The sequence below is a fragment of the Hylobates moloch genome, unplaced genomic scaffold (assembly GCF_009828535.3).
Source record: "Hylobates moloch isolate HMO894 unplaced genomic scaffold, HMol_V3 SCAFFOLD_1, whole genome shotgun sequence".
Taxonomy (NCBI): domain Eukaryota; kingdom Metazoa; phylum Chordata; class Mammalia; order Primates; family Hylobatidae; genus Hylobates; species Hylobates moloch.
This window is the reverse complement of record NW_026652276.1, coordinates 179,853,710-179,876,599: the sequence shown is the minus strand read 5'-3', so window position 1 is coordinate 179,876,599 and position 22,890 is coordinate 179,853,710. Positions and strand designations below refer to the sequence as shown.

The window sequence follows — 22,890 nt, the reverse complement described above, 5'->3', positions numbered from 1 at the left end:
AGCTAAATGCTACTTGAAATATTTGATGAGTCCTAGGGGAGTAGGTGTTACAGAGGAGCTTTGAAGGGAGAAAGGACTTTTTCCAAAGTACTGTACTCTGGATTTACTGCATCTGTGAGAATCTCAAGTTATAACACATTACCATTTTCTTCATTCAAAGACTGTGTGGTGCTAAACATAGCTTCTACTTTTAATGTCATTTAAAGAAACAGCAATAGAACTAATTCTAAACATGTGAAACACTTCTGTATTGTCTGGTGTCCTACATTTGGATGTTGAGCTGAGTGTTTAGTGCTCACCGTTTCCCAGTTGGGTAGAATCTGGAACAGGAATGGCCATCCCAGGCGCAATACGGGTCCCGCGCCAGGCAGCAGTCAGCACAGGCTGTACCATAGATGTGGCAGCGGTGCAGAGACACTTGGGAAATCCCTTCATTGGAACTCACATACAACTGTTGCTATTAAAGGAATGATGATGATTTATTTCAGATGTGGAAGTTAAAAGAAGACTTTCAGCAGGAACACATTATAATATATGCCCACAAACCCTTGTATTCATTTTGGAACCGACTAAAAACGTGAAGCAAAGCACAGAAGGGTATAAAGCCAAAATAAATAGAATTTTCCTACGTTAATCTGCCTATAACATTACCACTTTCCTGTTAAAAAAGAAAAGCTCAAAGCACCATATAGAATTGTAATGTGTTTTAGACATTGGGATTCATTGTTCTCTCAGATTTGAGCTAATATATTACAGATTTAAGTTATGATTTTTTTTTCTTTGAATGCTATATCTTGGCAAAGCACAAGGAAGCATTCTTATTTTTCAAGTGTGGCAACACATTACTTTGTAAATTTGAGAAAGTCTGGTTTAAAATAAAGGGCATTTTAAGTTTAGAAGGAAAAAATGGTAAATAGTAAGTACCGGATGAAATAAAAAAGAACATTTTGGTCACATGCCTTTGAAAGTTGCATGTTACTCATTAAAACTACTTAAAAATAATTATTTAGAATAATATCGGTATTTATATTTAAACATGCCTTAAAATTCTGCTTGATCCAGTGATCTTCATCGTCCTAAAAAACCTCATGAATGAAGATTTCATCCTCCTTCAATTATAGGATGTCTACTGCTTCTAAGATAATGGTTTGATTCCTTTAGCTGTGCATAATATGGTTCTCAGGAGTTGAAGGAATGAGTCTCTAATTGACACTCCTTACTTTCCAAAGGACTGATATAACTCAAGTTAGCACAGAATCCGTAAGCTGAAACTTGAATAGATGCAGATGTATGGGTGTGTGTGTACTCCTCCATGTACACATACATAAACATGCACATACATATACATTTAAAAATTAAATCTCTGGAGACACCATGGGTCCGCCAGGCCCTGAAGCTCTGGAACCAGACTTCCTAGATTCAAATCTCAGCTCAGCTACAAATTTGCTATGTAACTTTTCTAAATCACAGCCTCCTCACTAGTAAAATTAGGATAACATAGCACTTACCATATGGAGTTTTTGTAAGAAATAAATGTTGTAAGGGTTTCCTCCACATAAAATGCTTGGAATACTTTCTGGCTCATAAGTTGCTCAATGAATGTTAATTAATGATAAAAAGTACAGTAAAATATCAGTTAAACTATCAATATATGTTTTCAATTCTAATCAGTTATTTGAATCACATCTCACTCTACTACATCTAATAATTTTATTCACATCAATTGACTTTTCAGAAATTGTGCTGAAATTGACTGATCTCCAGTTGAAACATTCAAACTACAAGAAAACAACTGCATGTTTTGACAATAACCATTTGTCCAGGCACATTTGAAATAAATGTTTATCGAGTAAATTAGTAAGTAATACAGCAAATTTATCAGCTTCATTAAAATACTTTAAGGATACTAGTATACTTGAGTGTAGGACACAGGTAGTTTCATTCTAGATAATATAATTTTTATTAATTGTACTATTTTCTGTTATATGGAGTAAAAGAACAAATTAAAAAATGAGAGCATAAAATGGATAATAAAATGGGAAACACTGAGAAAGATATTTAAATACACATAAGATGTCATTAACAATTTGTAGTCCTCTCGCACTGAAAAAATGATGCAGTATGTAGTTGTACAAATGATTTCCAAAAAGTCAAATAATTATCTTTGCCTTGAATCTCACTGTTTTAATGAGACATTTTAAATTATCTACAATTTAAGATGTTGAAGACAGATGTAATACATAACTAAATACAGTTAAAACTTGCATACAGGATTACTATGCCACACAAATGGCTTTGTGTCCATTTTGAATCCTGCCCTGCTACTTTCTCTTTCCATTAACTACTGTAAACAAAGGGCTTCCCTGCTGACTTCAAAGACAATTCTGACTTGAGATCCCCTCCCTAGGACATTAGACCAAAATGACGAATGGCTTCTCGTTACTTGGGAAAATGTTTGTTATGCACCATACAAACATTTTTACAGATGAGATCATTAGCTCCATTGTACCTTATTTATTTTCCCTCATAAAACTCAGTGATGTCAGAAGAGTGTAAGACTGACTATAAAATACTACTTCATCTGTAACAAACCAAATACGGTGAAGAGCTCCAGAATCATGTAATGGGGTTGTGCTAACACATAAAACCTTTATTGTGTATTCCAAGAAAAATAGGTCTCAGGCTTTTACAGACAGCATTTACTGAGGATCCACTTTATTCTAGGTAATTTATATAAATTAACTTGTTTGTGAGAAAAGCATTACCTTACAAATGTAGAAACTTAGGTCAGTGAAGTTACATGATTTGTTCGTACATTATGGTCAGATTGGGATGCAAATGCATGCCAAGCCTATTTGGAAGCCTACTCCATTCTCACTATATTACTCTGTACCTTAAAAATTTTTTTTTAAATAATACCTTTTGGGAATGGAGAGGTACATGGTTTGCTCATTTATATATTGGAATTGTACTTTTTATTTCAATGATCATTGTATATTTACATGTGTAGGGACAGATCAGACAATTAATTTGAGGATTTCAATTACAGTCAAATGTTTCTTTTCCAATTCCTGAACCCTTAAATTTGAGACTTTCCTTTTTTTTTGACATGTTTAAATCCTAGGAAATAATATCTCCTTAAAAATAAGCATAAAAGAATGCACTGCGCATTTCAAATATGTGACAACAGCAGGAACTTAGGATTGATTACTCATTCCAAGCCTCTAACAATGTTGTGATGTTATAGAGTAGCCCAAACTTTATGCTAAATTCTTCCCAGAAAGATTATTTTTATTTCAGTTGGCTTCACACACCATAATATTTGAGAAAATCAGATACACAAAATGTTGGAATATCTTGCTGTATATATGTTCTGCTCTGACAAACTTTTATACAAAAATCTATTCGGTCTTTCACTAATAGCTTGTAAGATCTACATCAAAATTAAAGGTGACTTTGTGGTATACTTTAAGCAGTATTCTTTATTTTGTTAGTACGAGAACTAATTATTCAGAAGTTATAAAATTTAATTTTTCATAATAACAATACATTTCAATAAGCAAAGAACATAAAATAGCTTAGTTTTTACCTTTTTAGATGAAATCTTCATTGTTGTTATAGGAGCATGATTCTAAAATATTAGAAAACAACATGTTAGTTGCTCAAATATTCCTTAAAAGGATTTTACATTCAGATTTTTTTTCTATTAAACCTCAAGAAGAAATCATTTTTCTTTATATATACATCTACTTTAAAATTACTTGTCATATAAAATACATTTGCATATACTTGTCTATAAAGTACACTTCCTCTTTGGAAACTAAGGATAGAGTTGCTACATAGATATATACCTAAAGTTTGAGACCAGCCTGGCCAACATGGTGAAATCCCAGCTCTACTAAAAATACAAAAATTAGCCGGGCATGGTGGTAGGCACCTGTAATCCCAGCTACTCAGGTGGCTGAGGCAGAAGAATTGCTTGAACCTGGGAGGCGGAGGTTGCAGTGAGCCAAGATTGCACCACTGCACTCCAACCTGGGCAACAAGAGCAAAACTCTGTCTCAAAAAAAAAAAAAAAAGAGTGGTAATTAAAACACACGTATCAATATAGGCATTAGAACAAAAAATGAAAATCTGAGAAGGAAATTTTTGGAATATTCAATCCAACAAATAATTCAGAATTGGATCCATGGACTCAGGTGGAGGAAGGAAGATGTGGAATGGTACACCATCTAATTCCTCTGCAACATAAGCACTCTGCATAAGACACTATTGTTCACCTGCCAGTGCTGTTTTGGAAAGACATATATTAGGCTGAACCATACTAGTTAATACTCATTGTTGCAAACAAAAAATATTGTTAAAAAAGGTTATATTTTGATAAAATGTGAATGAATGAAAGAACCTAAGAATTTTCTGGAATAGTAATATGCTTGCAAATTATTCATAACTTCACTTCTTAAAAATTATTAGTTACTTTTAATGATTAAAAATTAGACTTCTTAGCAGTGGCTCACGCCTGTAATCCCAGCACTTTGGGAGGCTGAGGCGGGCAGATCACCTGAGGTCAGGAGTTCGAGACCAGCCTGGCCAAAATAGTGAAACCTTGTCTCTACTACAAAATTAGCTAAGCGTGGTGGCACATGCCTGTAATCCCACCTACTTAGGAGGCTAAGGCAGTAGAATTGCTTGAAGCCGGGAGGCGGAGGTTGCAGTGAGCCAAGACTGTGCCACGGCACTCCAGCCTGGGTAACAACAGTGAAACTCATTTCAAAAAAAAAAAAAAAAAAATTAGACTTCTGGTAAAGTGATTAAGATCCATGAGCTTTATTTGAATAACTCCAGTGGGAACAAGCTCTCAAAATCAAATGTACCTCAGTTATTTTGCTTTCTGGAGCTGCACGTATTTACCAACATTTTAAAAGGGAAAACAGTGATATCTTTAATTCTCCATTGCAACAATTTTTGATCATCCCTTATAAATATGCACACACACAGGCACACACACATACAAATGCTGCAACCTATAATCAGTTAGGCAGCTACTAGTAGTTATACTTCTAATTCTAGTTAAACTCAGAGGAACTAGACTTATTGTCAGAAAATGTGGAACAGAGGACTAAAAGAAGAGATTATGGTCCTGCACTGTATAAAAACAAAGCTCCTGGTTTTTCAGTCACATTGAATTTTCTGCAGTACATCAGTGTGACACTTAGCTAAGAAAACTTTTCAATTTAAATGCATTATTTCCTCACATGCTCATCACAGTGTGTCATACACACCCAATTATTTTTACCTCAACTCAGAAATGTGACACAAACACCATGCTGAAGACAGTAACTGTATTCAGTAACTGTGTCTCCTGGTCTCCTGACTTGGCCATATCAATCACTGGCACACACAGCAGTAAGAAAACTCAGACTTTTTTTGGTGTCTCTTGGGCTGATGTCCCCCACATGCATTCTGACTGACTCTATTTTTCCACTGAGAGTTTATTATTCAAGATGATAACACCAGCATAACTCATATGACAGACCGTAAGTAGTTAGCACGTGATCAGAATAACTCATGTTTCTTTCCATAACATGTATGTTTAGGTTTATGTCATGCTCACTTAATTAACATTTCCTGATAATCAAAAGGAGATATTTCAGTATTAAAAATGAAGTGCTGCTATATGACATTTTTGCTATCTTCAAGAATACTCTAGAATAAGGCACTTCATATTATTTTAGCAAGACAAGTTCTCCCTACTGAGTTGAATGAGAAAAAAAATATGTTCTATATAATGTGATTCTAGTTAATCTAGTGAAATAATCAATTTCTTTATAAAACAAGGCATGAAAAAGCACTTGTCTGAATATCATTAACGTCATTTTATGAGCCTGATTTTAACACACCAATCACAAAGAACCTGTGCCAAAGTTAGTCTAGCATTAAAAATTAAAAATTTAATAATGTAGTAGGAAACTTGCCAGAGTTCCTCAAATTTTTTATTTGATTCTATTTTAAATTTCTTTACACTTAAAATGTATTACCTAAATCTAACAGCACTGCACCCTACCCACTTATGTGCTTATAAAGTCAGTATTTTTGGTGACCGTGGGAATGTCTACTAATGAGCCAATACATTCTAAGTCTACACAACTAAGCAAAGCAACTTGCTGGACTAGCAAGAGTCTGCTACTGGGAGTTCTCAAGTGCTACTTTTACTCAGTCATAGGCTGACTCTGGTCTTTTGTTGTGTTTGGGCCATTGTTTCTTAATTGGTTTAGTTGGAAATAGTGTTGTGCAGCAGGACTGATTCCATGCCAAACTTCCTCTGCAATTCTAATAGCTCCTCTGCTGCGCTTTACCCATCTTTCCAAATGCAGATAAAAAGCACCACTTGAACTACAGTGACTAACACTGTGAGCAGAGAAGGGCACGGCAGGACACCACAAATCCCCTCTCCTGGCTCACAGATACATAAAGAACAGGCACTCTGCCCTGACCAGGTGAGATCTTACAGTACTGAACTTCCCTTGTGTATGGGTTTTTTTTTTTTTTTTCCTGTCCTTTTTCTTTTTTTATCCCAAATTCAAGGACAAGGAGAATAATACAATGAAATCTCAAGTTCTGAGTGGTAAAGAGACAACATTTGTTTTATTTAACTGAAGTGACATTTGAATTAAAGGCAATAAAATAAGAGAAAACAAAGTCGTTTTTCTTGAAATCACTGGCTAAAAAAATATGAGAAAGCTTATCTAACAATCAATAATGTGAAAGTATTTGGGTTTCAGTGGCTTGTGAAGCAAATGATAAAAGCCCTTTCATGGCAAAATCTTCCAGACCTTGACAACTAGAACTCATTTTTTAAAAATAATGATGACCACAATTCTTCAAGTTGTGATGATAGCTTAAAAACAGAAAGAATCCTTTTATGTTAAGATAACTTGAAATGTAGGAAAATACTTTGCAAAAATATTTGTTCTGTATTTCTTATTTTATCTGGTGTTTTCCTACCCTCAAAAATTCATAACATTCATTTATTTGATCTTTTATCAAATATAGTTTCCTCCCAAGTGTCTGTAAGATTAAAGAATTCCACTCATCATGCATGTTCTGAGATTAATAGAAGAGATGTTCAAACCTTAAAGACTTCCAGCTCCTCCAGAATGAGCTCGCCACTGACAGAGCTGTTAGTAGGAAGAACAACCACTTTTTGCACAGTACCCCGATCTAAATTTAAAAAAGAAGCAATGAGATGTTACAATGCTTTTTAAAAGAAAGCTATTTAGACATAGGACTACTGACTTGGAACAGTATTTATATAAGTATTTAGTAATCAAAAAACATTGTATATATTAAGGCATTGCCATGTGCTAAATGTATTCCAAATCTCATAAAAATTGAAACACATACAATTCAAAATATGAATATCTTATATTTTGCACATATTGGGTGTAGCTACAACTATGAGAGAAGGAAAGAATGTTAAGTCAAAAGTTCGGAACCAAATGTGTATTCTTATAATACAATACCTAAGTTTTTGTTTGTTTGTTTTTGTTTTTTTGTTTTTTTGAGACAGTGTCTTGCTCTCTGGCCCAGGCTGGAGTGCAGTGGCGTGATCTTGGCTCACTGCAACCTCCACCCTTCGGGTTCAAGCGATTCTTCTGCTGCAGCCTCCCAGGTATTTGGGATTACAGGTGCCCCGCCACTACGCCTGGCTAATTTTTTGCATTTTTAGTAGAGACGGAGTTTCACCATGTTAGCTAGGATGGTCTCGATCTCCTGATCTCATGATCCGCCCACCTTGGCCTCCCAAAGTGCTAGTATTACAGGCGTGGTGAGCCAATGTAACCAGCCAATACATAAGTTTAAGTCTGATCATGAATATTACTTTCTCCTCCATACCAACATTATAAAGTGACAATCTCATTTTGTTAACATTAAAATGATGATTTCATTATCTGAAGAAAGATGACTACAAATGAATTTTTATAATAACTGTATAAGTCACTAGGATTGGAAAATTCACATTTTGGTCTGTAACTATACTGGACTTTCGACATGGTAAAATGTTTCACTCACCATTCAAAATCATCTTCAAAAAAGAAACACAATTGATTTTATTTCAGGTGTGGACACCTATTCATAGAAAAGTTCTACTATTTACACAATTTTATTTGTCAGTTTGTTACAGTACATAGCTAGTCAGACATGAATAGGTGAGCAGAATCCCCCACTCCCAACCAGTAATGTCAGGCGACCAACAGGTGATGGTCAGGCAGTTATCACATGTCATGTCTCTCTAAAATAATAACTGTTTGCAGCTGGTGCTGAGGCCGGAAAACAGGGTATGGAGGTAGGGAACATAAAGCCGATTCAAACTTCAGCTTTGACAGGAAATATCCTCTCTGCAGGGCATACACCGGGCAAATGACTTTGTAACTTCTCTTCATCCTCTTCCTTTACATAGGGTATACCCCAAATAGAGGGTATTTAAACTCCAAAAAATTCTGTAACGGGGTCTTTGAGACCCTGTGCTCAGGCCTGCTCCCACACTGTGGAGTGTACTTTCATTTTCAATAAAACCCTTCATTCCTTCCTTGCTTTGTTTGTGTGTTTTGTCCAATTCTTTCCTCAAGACGCCAAGAACCTGGACACCCTCCACCGTTAACAGTGCCAGGAAAACACAGTCTCCCAGTAGATGGAAACACCTGAAACCGGTGATCAGCAGCTTCCCAGTAAGATCTCAGGAGCTGGGTGAGTGAGCTCAAGCATGTGCATTAACAGGCAAAATGGGAGAGTTTTACTGGTATATGACCTTCCTTTAGACTGGTAAGGGAAAAACGCCTCAAGTGAGCATGGGCACAACTCCAGTAAACACACTGCGCATGCTCTCCTCCCACGTGCTGGCAGGCCACCATGCCTGCGGACAGCCCACCCCAAGGCAGGAATCAGGAGAGAAGCAGCCCAAGACCCCAGAAGTATGAGAACCTGTAACACCCTAAGTCAAGGGTCAAAACTGCAAACTTGATCTCTCAAGTCGCACAATTGTATTTTTCTTCCTTTAATTCCTGCTCTAAAGCTTTTTAATAAGCTTTTACTCCTGCTCTAAAACTTCCGTTGGTCTCTCACTCTGCCTTAGGCCCCTTAGTCAAGTTCTTTCCTCTGAGGAGGCAGGAACTTAGGTTGCTACAGACCCACACAAATTTGCTGCCGGTAACAAGTTGGCAACATGTTTCTTTGGATATCTCAAAATGTAGAGGAAATTTTGAAATTAGATGATCCAAATAAGCTAAATCGAATCAGAAATTTACTCATATGTCCCAATTACAGATAGCCAAAAATTGAGATGCCACAATACATATAAGAATACAGGAAATAATATTTATGTCAAGATTTATAAATGGTTTCACAAGTCACGTAAACATTATGCATATAATCATGCCACTCTACCAATCACATAAATTTTAGGTTTAAAAGACACTAGTTTAGATTTAGCAATGTGGGGGTTAAAGCAAATTTGTGAGTAATCTGGCAAAGTAAAAATATGTTTACTTAAAATGTTTCTATTAACTAGTGAGTTGGATAACAATCAAGTTATTCCTCTTTTAAATTATACCTGTAAATTTATAATTTGTAAATATGCATTATCATCAACATAATGCACATTTTTAAATTCTATTGAAAATGTCATAAGAATTAACTTGAACTGAATTGTACAGGACTTTACAACCAGAAATCATTTAGTGAGTAATACTATAAATTTCAAATCTCACATCTCAAGTTGGCTTCTATTCCACAGGCACGAGTTACTCTGACATAAAAGATTTTATCTCATGTTTATAGTTTGTGTTTTATGAATCCAATTGCAAGAGTCAAAGTAATTCTTAATAAAAAATAAACTCAACTTTCAAACACTGCAAACTAAAAAACAAAAATCCACTAAATTAAAAATAATGTTTATACAAAAGAGCAAGACAGAGTTTGCCAGAATAATGCCTGAAATCTGTAAGGATACAAAGTATAAGCACATAATCTTAGAAGTTGCAAAGCATACTCTGTAATTTAAAATTCACTTCTTAAGCCACACTCAAAAAAAGTGAAAATAATAATAATCCCAAAGATTTGCAGGCTCTAGTTTTAATTAAAAAGCTCTGAAATATCTGTTTTGCAGCCGCTTCCTTAGAATTACCCCTGATAGCCAGGTTCGGTGGCTCATGCCTGTAATCCCAGCACTTTGGGAGGCCGACGCGGGCGGATCACGAGGTCAGGAGATCGAGACCATCCTGGCTAACACAGGGAAACCCTGTATCTACTAAAAAATACAAAAAATTAGCCAGGCGTGGTGGCGGGCGCCTGTAGTCCTAGCTATGTGGGAGGCTAAGGCAGGGGAATGGTGTGAACCCGGGAGGCGGAGCTTGCAGTGAGCCGAGATAGCGCCACTGCACTCCAGCCTGGACGACAGAGCAAGACTCTGTCTCAAAAAAAAAAAAAAAAAAAAAAAAAGAGAATTACCCCTGATAACAACTTAGATGATTTTCTTGGAAGATAAATAATACAAGTAAAAATTAGAAGTGAAAAAACATTTGGGGATGGGGATGCTGTGCAGAGACCTGTCACAACTGAAAATGGATGCATGTGGTTGGAGGTGTTCCTTAATTTCTATTAACAACCTATTAGAATTAGCAGTGGAAACTTCTAGGGAAATACAACATACCAAAACACTTGATCTGAAAGCCATGAAACTGTGATAGCTAGGGCAAGATTTGTGTGTGTGTGTGTAAATGACCACAGGCATGTGTGTGCATATACGTTCCTGTTGAATATTTGTTGAATTAATTTGTAGGCATGAAGGATGAGGGAAAACTCAGAAGAATACAGATGTAAAATCTTTGTTATATGAGCATGTTATCACAAAAAGCATGGTTTTTTTTTTTTTTTAACAAGTCTTAACAGTTTTATGGTTCCCTGCTGCAGTCTGTAAGAATCACTACCATTCTATGTGACAGCATAATCTACATTCTTTCTTCTTTGTTCGCAACTCTTTAAATTTTTTTATCTTTAATCATTATGGACATATAATAGTTGTACTATTTATGAGGTACATGTGGTATTTTGATATAGATATACAATGTGTAATGATCAAATCAAGGTAACTGGGGTACTCATTATCTTAGGCATTTATCATTTCTTTGTGTTAGTTAACATTCCAATTCCACTCTTTTAGTTATTTTAAAATATACAATAAATTACTCTTAACTACAGTTGCCCTATGAAAAGAGACTGAGTAGAGGCTGTGTATAACACAGCTCCAAAGAAAACCGCATAACAACAGGTTTTGGTTAGAAATGTTCTGATAGATAAAATTATCAGCTCTGAAAAGAATTAAGTACTCTCAAATGAGACAACTGACTCCATATTCCCCAGTGTTTTCACTTACTATGAGAGCAAAATTTTACAGAAATCCCCATTTTCTTCTGACAAGGCCCACAACAAACATACTTTATGCATACCATTTTAAAAATATTACACAAAGAAGGGCTATAAAGACGAGCCAATAAAAAGATAATGCAGGCCAGGCACAGTGGCTCACGCCTGTAATCCTGGCACTTTGGGGGGCCAAGGTGGGCAGATCACCTGAGGTCAGGAGTTAGAGACTGGCCCGGCCAACATGGCAAAACCCAGTCTCTACTAAAAATACAAAAAATTAGCTAAGCATGGGGGCAGGCGCCTGTAAATCCAGCTACTGAGGAGGCGGAGGCATGAGAATCGCTTGAACCTGGGAGGCGGAGGTTGCAGTAAGCTGAGATAGTGTCACTGCACTCCAGCCTGGGGGATAGACCAAGACTCTGTCTCCAAAAAAAAAAAAAAAAAAAAAAAACCCATAATGCAAAACCTGCTGTTTATCCACTTGCAATAGAAGTTACAATACCACTTTTAGTCATTTCTCTTTTCCTTTGTTATTTTTGGTCTTGATGGTAATGAGTTCCCTGTATGAGGAATACTTCTGAGGTATCCTTGGGCTGTATCAGTTACTAATAAGTAAGCAGTCTTAAGTTGCGTTCTATCCATTTTCACTCATTGATTCAACAAGAAAGTACTGAGTGAGTTGGGCAGTATGGATGCAAACATACATAGGCATAGGACTCAAGAGTTCAGAATCTAGAATTTATGGTTTTCTGAGCAGTAAGTGTGTTCCCATTAAAATGTTAGTCATTGAGAGATAGGCATTCCAGAATGGCCATAAAACTCCCAATTACTTATGTCCACATAAAGCCATCTCCGTGCTCTTTCGTTTGAAGATGATAATATACTTATCAAATGTCTTCCTTTTGGGGGTGGTGAGAATGGTATTCCCTGAATGTATTCACAACTATAAATCCTTTTTAGTGTTCTGCAGAATTGGATTATTGCTTTTATATCCTTGGGGAAAGCACCATGTCTATGATATAGTTACAGTGAAGCTGTCACTTCTTTTTTTCTTTAAACATCACTTTGCTATTGTGTAAAACGTAAATGATAACCATGCTTTTCATAATGGCTATCTAAAAATCCATTAAACTAAGGCTAAAGCCTAGCCAGAATCACTTCCCTTCTTTTGGCACTAACACCCTGACATATCTTTCGGAAACACCGCCTACCTCATTTTCAGTCTACCTGGTTAAGGAATGGTTTACCTCTCTTCCAGCTCCAGGGAGGCCCACATGATGTAGGCCTGGCCAGTAAGAGCATACTCTTGCCCCTGTGATTCACACAGGGACTGGTCTAGAAAAGAGTGAGGGCCCTGCCCTTCCTGGGAATGAGGTAAGTGAGCCTCTTCTTCTTTCTGAAATCAGGAGCATTAAAGCTTGTAAATCTGGAGGTGCTGGAGCCATTCTTGCTACCACATGCAGACTTCATTTGAGAACAAGCAAAGCAGAGGAAAGTAGAACTGAAAGGTTGTGAAGTAAGTTCCTGACCACATCATCTTAGCACAAATTCAGCTATGTTTGAGGCTGTGTTCTCGATTTCTCAGTTAAACAAAGAAAACAGTTATTTTGTTTTAAGTAGTGTGAGTAAGGTGTGTGGTCACTTTCAGTTGAAAGAGCTCTAATAAAAATTAAACAAGTAAGACATGGAAATTGCTTAGCATGGTGTCCGGCACATCAATAACGTTCTCAGTGAAGTGGAAGTTATGTTTTAATTTTAGCTCCATCACTGAGTACACTTTTGACACAATTGTAGTCACTTTCTTTGACTGGACCTCAATTTTCTCTTCTGTGGGGTATAGATAATAGAGATACTCTAAATACATTAAAGCATTGTGGGAATAAGCAAGACAAATCTGCAAAGTGATTTGCATAATGCAACTCTATGCACAAAGATAACACAGCAGACTCATCAATCCATATGAGGTATTTTTATTTTCTTTTGTTTTATTAAATCATTAAAGAAAATTTCCTAGACAGGCTTCCTTCCTGCCTTATTTTATACTATCTAATTTTTTTCTAATATAAGGGAGCACAGCAATTATCCTTAAACCTTTCCACTGTCTCTAGCCAAGAAATCAGCTTGCATTTATAAGTACAGTAAGTGTTGGCTGTCTCAGGCAAGTGATCAAACACAGCTCACTACTAAGCAGGTCACTGGAATAGTCATTTGTATATCTATCTCCTGAGTCTTATGTAAACAGTCCTAAGGGGGTTTCCCTGGAAACTCATGTGCCAAACTGTCTGCTTTCCCCTGCACTTCTGGTTGCCTAGGGATTTGGGGGAACACTGCCTCCTTAATGAGATCTGGCCAGTCCCTTCCTCCTGGTTGCTAACCTATAAACGTATTCTAGTCAGGGCCAGCTTCATGGGTGTGTCACCCACAGTCACGCAAGTTCCTGTGCTCTTCGTGCTCCTAGGTGTCAGCCTAGGCAGCCCTGTACATGATATTAGGGGTAAATTATTGCAAAATGATTAGCTCTAGTATTAATTTAAAGTAGTATTATAAAAGAGAAAACCACCATATTTACTAAAAGGCATCTCTTCCTTTTTAATAATTTTCTGAGACAACTTGCTTATTAAAATAAGGAAACATACTTTGAAAGCCCAAAAAAGAACTGCAAAATCTTCGCTTGGCAAATGAATGCTTAATAGAGATGAGGGAGGTATGAATAGACACGTCAATTATTAATTTCTATAATTACGTACTGATAATTGGCTGCCTTATTTTATGTTAAAATACCCATTCCTAATACATTTATTTTCCTGTTAGGTAATCAAACTGCTGCTACAATCTTTTAATAGTGAGTTTTAACATTTCAGAATAAAACTGAATCATGAGTTTATAAAATCTTTATTAGTTCACTGAATCTACTTTTAAAAGGTAGCATTCTGTGCATGTGTATGCCTTGTTACAGAAAATATAAAGTATTTCTAAACTGAGTTATTTAGCACAATTTCTCACATTTAGCAGGGTTTCTCACATGGTAAGCTTTGAATTGGTAATTGGAAAGCTGTAATGTTGACACCTTCAGCCTCAGCCCTGGGGCTATTAGAGCCCCAGTTGGTCATCAAGGGCATGTCAAGTGTCTGTATTTGAGGGCAGGCCTTTAGAAAGGCTGTCTCAACAAAAGCCATCTAATCATCTTCCCTAGTGTGTTGATGCTAAAGAGTTTATAGGGTCATATAAATTTGGAAGTACTGGGTTAAACTAGGTTAAACATTTTTTGTTTTGTTTTGTTTTACTTTTTTCCTGCAGAGCCTTTCAGAAAAGTTAAAATACTTTGTTATATTATGAGGAAAATAGTGTACTCAGTGCCTTTCAAGTTTATTTGCTGATACCATTAATTTCACTTGGCTCCTTAGCACCTAGAGTCATGTTCAATTACACAAACAGTTTCTCAAAGTCTGGCTTTCAGATTACCTCACTCAAAGTCACCTTGGGAGTTTACTAAAAATACAGATGCTGGTTCCCACATCACACCATAGACATAATTATTGGAGGTGCTGCATATTAAATAAGCTTTAGAGAAGAAACATGTGTTTGCTCAAACATTAAAGAATCATGAGAGACAAACAGTATAATTTTTTAAACCTATTTCATTTCTTGGTAGTTGTCTGCATTTAATCAAAGAGAAAGCTACCAGATTAGTTTTTAAAATATAAATGTTACAATTTTTTTTCTATTTTTAGCTAAAATAACACATCTTCTACCACTATATTAAATTATGGACTTATTTGCAATATATTAAAATATTCGGGGGAAGTCTCCAAGCAGAATTATAATAAAGAATTTTCATATGTTTTGAAAATTAAAGTATATATATGATTTATGAAATTGTAAAAATAATGATCTTCAATAAAATGAATGATAAAGCCTAGAGTTGGCATAGAAATAAGGTAATAGAAATTTTCAAATGCTTTTGGTAGACATCTAATCAGGAAAATCTTTCTGGAGGGCAATATGACCATTAACCATGATGGAGTAATTGATACTAGAATACTTTCCTGCAGTAAGCAAATAAAAAAAGTGGACAAAATGTATGAGGCCATTCTTTTTAGGTAACAGATAACAGGCAGTGCAAGACTAGAAGAAAGGATACTCACAAGCTAATCTTCATGATCATCTCCCACTTTCGGTCTGGGAACAATCCCTAAAGAGGTTCAGAGAGCTTGTGTTCAAGCAGAGCATGGTGGTCCCACTAAGATGAGGAGGCAGACATGAAAATGTGGGGCAGCAGAAAGAAATCAATTCTGTGGTACAGAGTGTCAGAGAGAGGGAGGTGTCCAGAAAGTGGGTTTCAGAAACCCACATGGAAACACTGTGAGTCTGTGGTTGAGTTCTGGGCTATATATGCAGGATGAGAGCACCAGAGGTTTACCAGATTGCAGTTGCTACTTGAGAAAACTGTTCAGATAAATTACAGGTTTGGCAATTCTGGAAGAGAAAAGCTGGATGAAGTTGTTCTTGCCTCAGTCAGATCTCATTAACACCTTGTTAAAAACCCTGACATCCAGCTGACACAAGAAAGGCTGAGATTTTAAAAGTGTCATATTCTAGAGGAAGACCTAATTTAGGCCTGCCCTAACAAAACCCATAACCTAATCTGGTAAGACGTGGAAGGGAGAGATTTTGGAGTTTGAGTCCTGTGAAATTGGAGTGACATGCTTTAAGCATATGCATTCGAACAAAGAGTAGTACAAGTCCAAACAAGTGCAAAGTGATCAGCTAATAATAAAGTGCTTGCTATAATAAGAATGAACACCATTCAGAGGAAGAAAACAGAACTCAAGCTCAGGGCATTATCCATAATTTCCAGGATTCAACAACATAATTCATTATGTATAAAAAAGAGAGAAAACAGGACCAAGAGTCAAGAAGAACAAAGCTGAGATAAACCAGATGCTGGACTTGGCAAATAACAGCTTTAAAGCAGTTATTATAATTAGTATAAAAACATTCAAATAATAAAACAAATATATTCAAAAACTAAAGGAAGACATGGTGTCAACAAATTAACAGACAGGAAAATTCATTAAAGAAATAAAGACTATCAGCCAAACAAAATGGAAATTTTAGAACTAAAAGTATAATAACAGAAATAAAATATTAACTCCATGGGTTTAATAGCAGATTAAAGTATTGGAGTTGAAAGAGAAAACAGTCAATGAACTTGAAGACAGATCATAGAATTTATGCAATTGGAAGAACAGAGGGAAAAAAGATTGAAGAAGGTGAACAGATCTTCTTGGCCTGTGTGTTATCAAATGGTCCAACATATATGTGACTAGAGTTTCACAAGAAGAATAGAGAGATTGGGGAAGAAAAATACTCGAAAAAATAATGGCCATACACTTCCCAAATTTGATGAAAAACATTACATTAGATATAAGGATTCATTAATAACCAAGTTCAAGAAATGTTAAAGGAGTCAAACCCTGGCATATTTTATGTAAACTGCTGAAAACAAACCACAGAGAAAAATCCCTGAAAGGAACGAGAGAAAAAATACATTGTCATGGGAACAAGGAACATAATTGTTGGTAAGTTTTTATGAGAAACAAGGGAAGCCAAGAAGATAATGGAACGGCATTTTTTAAAATACTGAAAGAAAAGACAAAGTGAATCCACAATTCTATATCCACAAAAATACTCTTTTAAAAAAAGTGAAAACAATCAATAGAAGCGTGGAAAGTTTGTTGCCTGCAGACCTCCTGCATTTGGAGAAATTCTAAAGGATGCCTTCTAGTCTGAAGGGAATTGGTACAAAACGGAAACTCCAAAAGGAACGAGAACCCGATATGATTCTCTTTTTGTTAGTGCTAACTGGTTTGCAGGTAGAAGTTTTGGAACTGCTACAGATATTTGAGAACATGATAAAAGCTGAAATAAGAACAAAGCTGACCCATTTCTGAAAATCTTAGTGACAGAAAAATAAAACTATTTACTCTAAAAAATAAATAAAAAAGCCAAACAGACCTATATGTGGTATCTAACAGAGTATTAAAAAATCAGTATTTATAGTCTAATCCCTGTATTAAGCAGGGAATTATATTCTATTTTTAATGCAGGCCCATTATCTTTTATCTTCAAATCTAAAACTCTCAAGTTTGTTTTCTTTTTTCTTAAATTTCTTTGGTGGCAAAATCTGTCCTGACTTGAACTAATTTGGTCATAAAACCTGACCTGCACTGACTCAGGCTATTTATGGTGGTGTTTTTTTTTACACAGCGTTTGAAGATTTCTGTTTCACTGCGGAAATAGTACTGTGCATTATTATAGGGTGTGGTCCAAGGTTCTGCAAGTCATTTTACCTAATATATATGAATACATTACCTTTTCCTATTCAAATACTTCTGAATTCTGAGGCACATTTGGTTTCAAATAAGTGAATATAAACTGTAATTGCTTTTCTTCCTTTTTTAAAAAAAATTATTTTCTAGATTCTTTTTACAGTGAGACGGAGTTAAGTGAAGCTATAGACTGAAAGGTATGTTCCTGTTTTTACTAAAATGATGGAGTGTACATCCTCAAAAGCAGATCTACAGAAGATTACTTTACTAAATCAGGATACCACTTTGATGTCTGCCCAACAGCAGTTATGTTAGAAGGAATACAACTAATTTGTATTGTTCCCTCACATGCTGAACACCGTATATGTACAAGACCGTGTTCTACGAAGGTTCTCTTTTTGCAGTTATTAATAGCCCTCGGGAGTAGATAACAATTGCTCATTAACAGACCAGTTAATGGCAGTCCCTACAATACTGCCAAGTAAATTACAAAAAAAAAAAAAAAAAAGAAAAGAAAATACACCACCTTCTCCAGAATCTGCAATAATGTCCTCTATTTCTATTTTATTCATTCTCATTTCTCGTTTTGCACTTGCAAACAGTATAAACTAGAGTAAAACCTGCCAGCTGTAATCCTTTTTGTTTCTTTATAAAATGTGAATATAGTATTTGCCCTACACACCTGACAAGGCTGTTCAAGATCAAAGAAAAGAGCCTACGTGAACCTTTCTTGTAAATTCTACAGATTATAACTAATTTTACTCCCTGTAGTCTGAAACTGCTTTTCCTTATTTGTCTCTTCACCTGTTACATACATTATTTATATACTTTTGTTATATACTAGTGCTTTACTTTTATCTACAAATTCCAAACGAAAGAAATGCCACCAACATATTATCAACGGATTCATCTATGATGTTACTGAAGTTTTAAAAATATATTTTCTTTTTTTTTGCTTTCAGCTTTTCCTAATCTGGTGGGTACTCAAATGTAAGTGATGCTGGAAAATAATTGCATGCATATTATTCATTACCATTTGTATTGCTTACAAGTATCTGAGCTCTGTGAAAGGAGATGCTTTGTTTGTTTTGTTCACTGCTTATTTCTAGTGAATAGAACAGTATTGGACACGTGACAAACATTCCAAATACTTATTAAATGCATAGCTATATACTAATATATATGATATATATCATAGATATGTGTGATTGATTTCAATAACAGATATTATATAGGTACATGTGTGTATGTCTCTATTGAATGCTTACTAATTGCTAGGTTGTACACTCAGGCTTATACATATTTTATCTCATTTGGTCTTTAAAGTAAATCTATAAAGTCTACTTTAAAGTTCTCCTATAAGAAAACTGGGCTTAGAGATGTTATATAATTTCCTCAACATAATACAACTGATAAGTGATAGATGGCAGGATTTAAACTTGAATGTTAAAATATATTCCCTAATCTTTCATCCAGGAATGATGTTAAAAACCATTCTAATAAATTATTTTTACTTGGTTTTTTTTTTTTTTTTTTTTTTTTTTAGACGGAGTCTGGCTCTGTCACCCAGGCTGGAGTACAGTGGCACAATCTCGGCTCACTGCAACCTCCACCTCCCGGGTTCAAGCGATTCCCCTGTGTCAGCCTCCTGAGTAGCTGGGATTACAGGTGCGCACCACCACGCCTGGCTAATTTTTGTATTTTTAGTAGAGATGGGCTTTTGCTATGTTGGCCAGGCTGGTCTCAAACTCCTGACCTCAGGTGATCCACCCGCCTCGGCCTCCCAAAGTGCTGGGAGTAAAAGCATGAGCCACTGCACCCAACCTTGTATTTGGTTTTATACAAGGTTTTGGAGAAGTCACAACCAAAATTAGAAATGGTGACTATGGGAACATCTCTTGATCTACATACCACACTGCCATATGTTGATATAGAATTTTACAGGTGCACACACATGCTTTCATCCATCATGGCTGTAGAAAGTTTCAGAGTTAAACCTTTAGGCAGGTTAATTGAAAAACAGACTTCTGGGACAAAGCTGAAAGAGAAATCTTAAGGCCAGTGGTTTTACTAAACTAGAAATTATATAATGAGTGACTAAGTTATGTTTTGATTTAATTGAAGCATACCAAAATATCAGAAAACAACAAAATGTTCCCTTTTAAGATTTGACTTCATACTTTATTTATTCAACTAAGGTGTCTGTCCTCATAAAAATATCTGCTATATCTAATGTGTCAAAAAGTGTTTAATATTAAAGTTTGTATATTCTGGTTCTAGAAGCAAATTTTCTCTGTGAGGGTAAAAAAAAACCCCATAATATAGTATTGGCTCAAGTGATAATCCATCAAAAAATGAATTACTACCATTATTTCCTGTGATATAGCTAAAGAATATTCACATAGGGCCTCAGCAATCACTAAAATTAATGTTTTAGGACTTTGTAAATTACTAAAAATTACATATCACATTTTAGTATTCCCATTTCATTACATTAAGAATTGTTTCTATGTATATTTTAATTTCAGATAAACTGATACACCTTCAATAATGCAGGTTTATTATGTAAGTTTTTACTGATCCTACAAAGGATGCAACAACTACATTTCCAAAGATGTAAATTCGGGGCTAACCTTCTCTATTTAATCCTTTATTGTTTGGGGAGAAGAATTACTCACCTGGGATTCATGAATTGTATGGTCACTCAACCTGTTTTCTTGCACCACTTTTTATCATAAGATAGGTTCTTCTGTGTTAGTTTTCAAAGTTTAAACCACATACATAAACTGGCCTTGAATATCTATCTACATTTCTACGTGGCTGGGTAAGGAAAACATCTTTCCTCTCAGAATGTGGTCATCAAACAACTCATTTACTTGCATTGTTAACCTCTTCCTACTTCTTTCTGTTCATGTCTCAGGTCTTTCCATCTGGAATGGTTATTCTCCTGGCAAATGTTACTAGTGTGTAAGAAGATAGGATGAGGAAAATAACCTACTACCAGGGCACTCAGCTATAACTGTGCCACGTCTGATGATCTTGACCACCGCATCTTCCTTCCTTTTAGTGTTTGTTCTCAAGGCCACCACAATATCACATTCTTTTATTCTCCTGTTACTTGTATGATCACTCTCCATTTTCTTGGTAAATATTCTTTATCTTCCCACCCCTTAAATGAGCTCCAAGAGTTAAATTCCTTATCTGCACAGTCTCCTAGAGTGACTTTAAGCATTTTCGTGGATTCAGCAATCACCCACATTGCTAATGACTCCCAGATCTCCAGCTGCAGCACAGTGCTCTCTATAACACCTTCTTTGACTTATCTGTCTGAATAGTCCACCAGATCTTCAACTTGATGTGAGACGGAACTGAGCTTGAATTTAATTACTGTTCCTACTAGCTTTGCCATCCTAAGCAAGCATTTAATGCCTCAAAGCCTCAGTTTACACCACTGTAAAATGGGGATAATGATTCTCATTGGGTTGCTGTGTGGTTTTAATGAAATAATGTATTTTAAGTGATCAATTTAGACTCTCATGCATAGTACGTCAAAAGAGGAGATAAGTGTGCCATTTATTTAAAAAAAAAGGAATTCGTTACTCTCCAAATCTGATTGCTGATTCTCTCCTACCTTGATCAGTCAATGGTATTTCTTTCCACCATTTGCCAAGTCATAAATCTATGAGTCAAGCCACAAATCGATTTTTATCATCAGGTCCTTTCTTTCTCCCAAATACCTTTTTAGATCGGATAATGTCATTTCTAACCCCTGTCTTAATTTATAGGCTCTCATCATTTCTTACCTATAACAGAAAAAAAGTCTTATTTTCTTTTCTCTGTCTTTAATGTATCCTCTACATCATCGTGAAAATGATCTACCTAAAAATGTGTATGGGTCATGGCTGACACACTCTTAGGTGACCCTTAATGAGTCATGCTCTTGTATAACTCCTCCTCTTGAGTGCAGGTGGAACATGTGGCTTGCTTTTAAGCAACAGAAAAATATAAAAGTGATGGTATGTCAGTACCAAGATTATGATTATATGAGACCCCATCTCAGCAGATTGAAGTGAGAGACTCTGCTAGCCTTGAAGAAGCAAACAATCACATTTTAAAGAGTCAATGAGGAGATCTATGTGCAAAAACCTGTGGGTGGCCTCCAGGAGCTAAGGACCTTACTTCTGCAAAAGCAAGGAACTGAATTTTGCCAAAAACCAGGTGGGTTTGGATGAGGACCTTGAACTTTAAAAAACAATGCAGCCTGGCTAAATTTTGATTACAACCTTGTGAGACCCTGATCAGAGAGCCTAGCTAAGCAATCATCCTTGGGAGCTGTAAGATAATAAATGTATGTAGTCTTAAGCCACAAATTTTGTGGCAATTTGTTATACAGCAATAGAAAACTATCTCAAATGTGTATCAGGCAGCCACTCCCATGTGAAATAAATATTCATTGAATTGCATTAAATTGTAATTGTAAATTGTAATTAAATTGTAATTGTAAATTGTAAAATAAATTGTAAAATAAATTGTAAAAAAATTGTAAATTGTAAAAAAATTGTAAATAAATTGTAAAATAAATTGTAAATTGTAAAGTAAATTGTAAAATATTCATTGAATTGCATTAAATTGACCCAATTCCATTGGGTCAAGAGATTCTTAAAGGAAAGTGATGTTGCCATTTTTCTTTATATATCATAAGTCCTGGAGTGCAATAAGCTCAATAAATTCTAATGACTGAATAAATGACATCTTTGTGATATATTACTATGTTATTCTATACTGGTTGAGAAAGAGCTCTAGAACATAACATGTTACCTTTTTGCATAAATCAGTAAGGACATTTCCAGAGTTTTAAACATCAGAATTGATTGATCTTTGTTTTAAACATTATTAAAAGAAGCATAGATTAAGCTATAACTCAAAAGCTAGTTGTATTAAGTTCCTATTGCTGTCATGAACAAATTATTACCAATTTAGTGTCTTAAAAACACACATTAAAGGCCAGGTGCAGTGGCTCATGCCTATAATCCTAGCACTTTGGGAGGCTGAGGTGGGCAGATGGCTTGAGCCCAGGAGTTCAAGATCAGCCTGGGCAACGTGGAGAAACCCCATCTCTACTAAAAATAGAAAAATT

The 22,890-nt window shown here is 35.6% G+C and overlaps 1 protein-coding gene across 1 annotated transcript in view; it reads right to left on the bottom strand.

Moving 5' to 3' along the window:
• Positions 1 to 22,890, bottom strand: part of SEMA3C (semaphorin 3C) — a 183,023-nt gene that overhangs the window by 16,051 nt on the left and 144,082 nt on the right. Inside the window, exons 13-15 of the mRNA XM_058425291.1 lie at positions 7,133 to 7,221; positions 3,590 to 3,631; positions 300 to 457 (exon numbers count right to left, since the gene is read on the bottom strand). Of these exons, the coding sequence (XP_058281274.1) occupies positions 300 to 457; positions 3,590 to 3,631; positions 7,133 to 7,221 (289 nt within the window). The remainder of the gene's footprint in view (positions 1 to 299; positions 458 to 3,589; positions 3,632 to 7,132; positions 7,222 to 22,890) is intronic.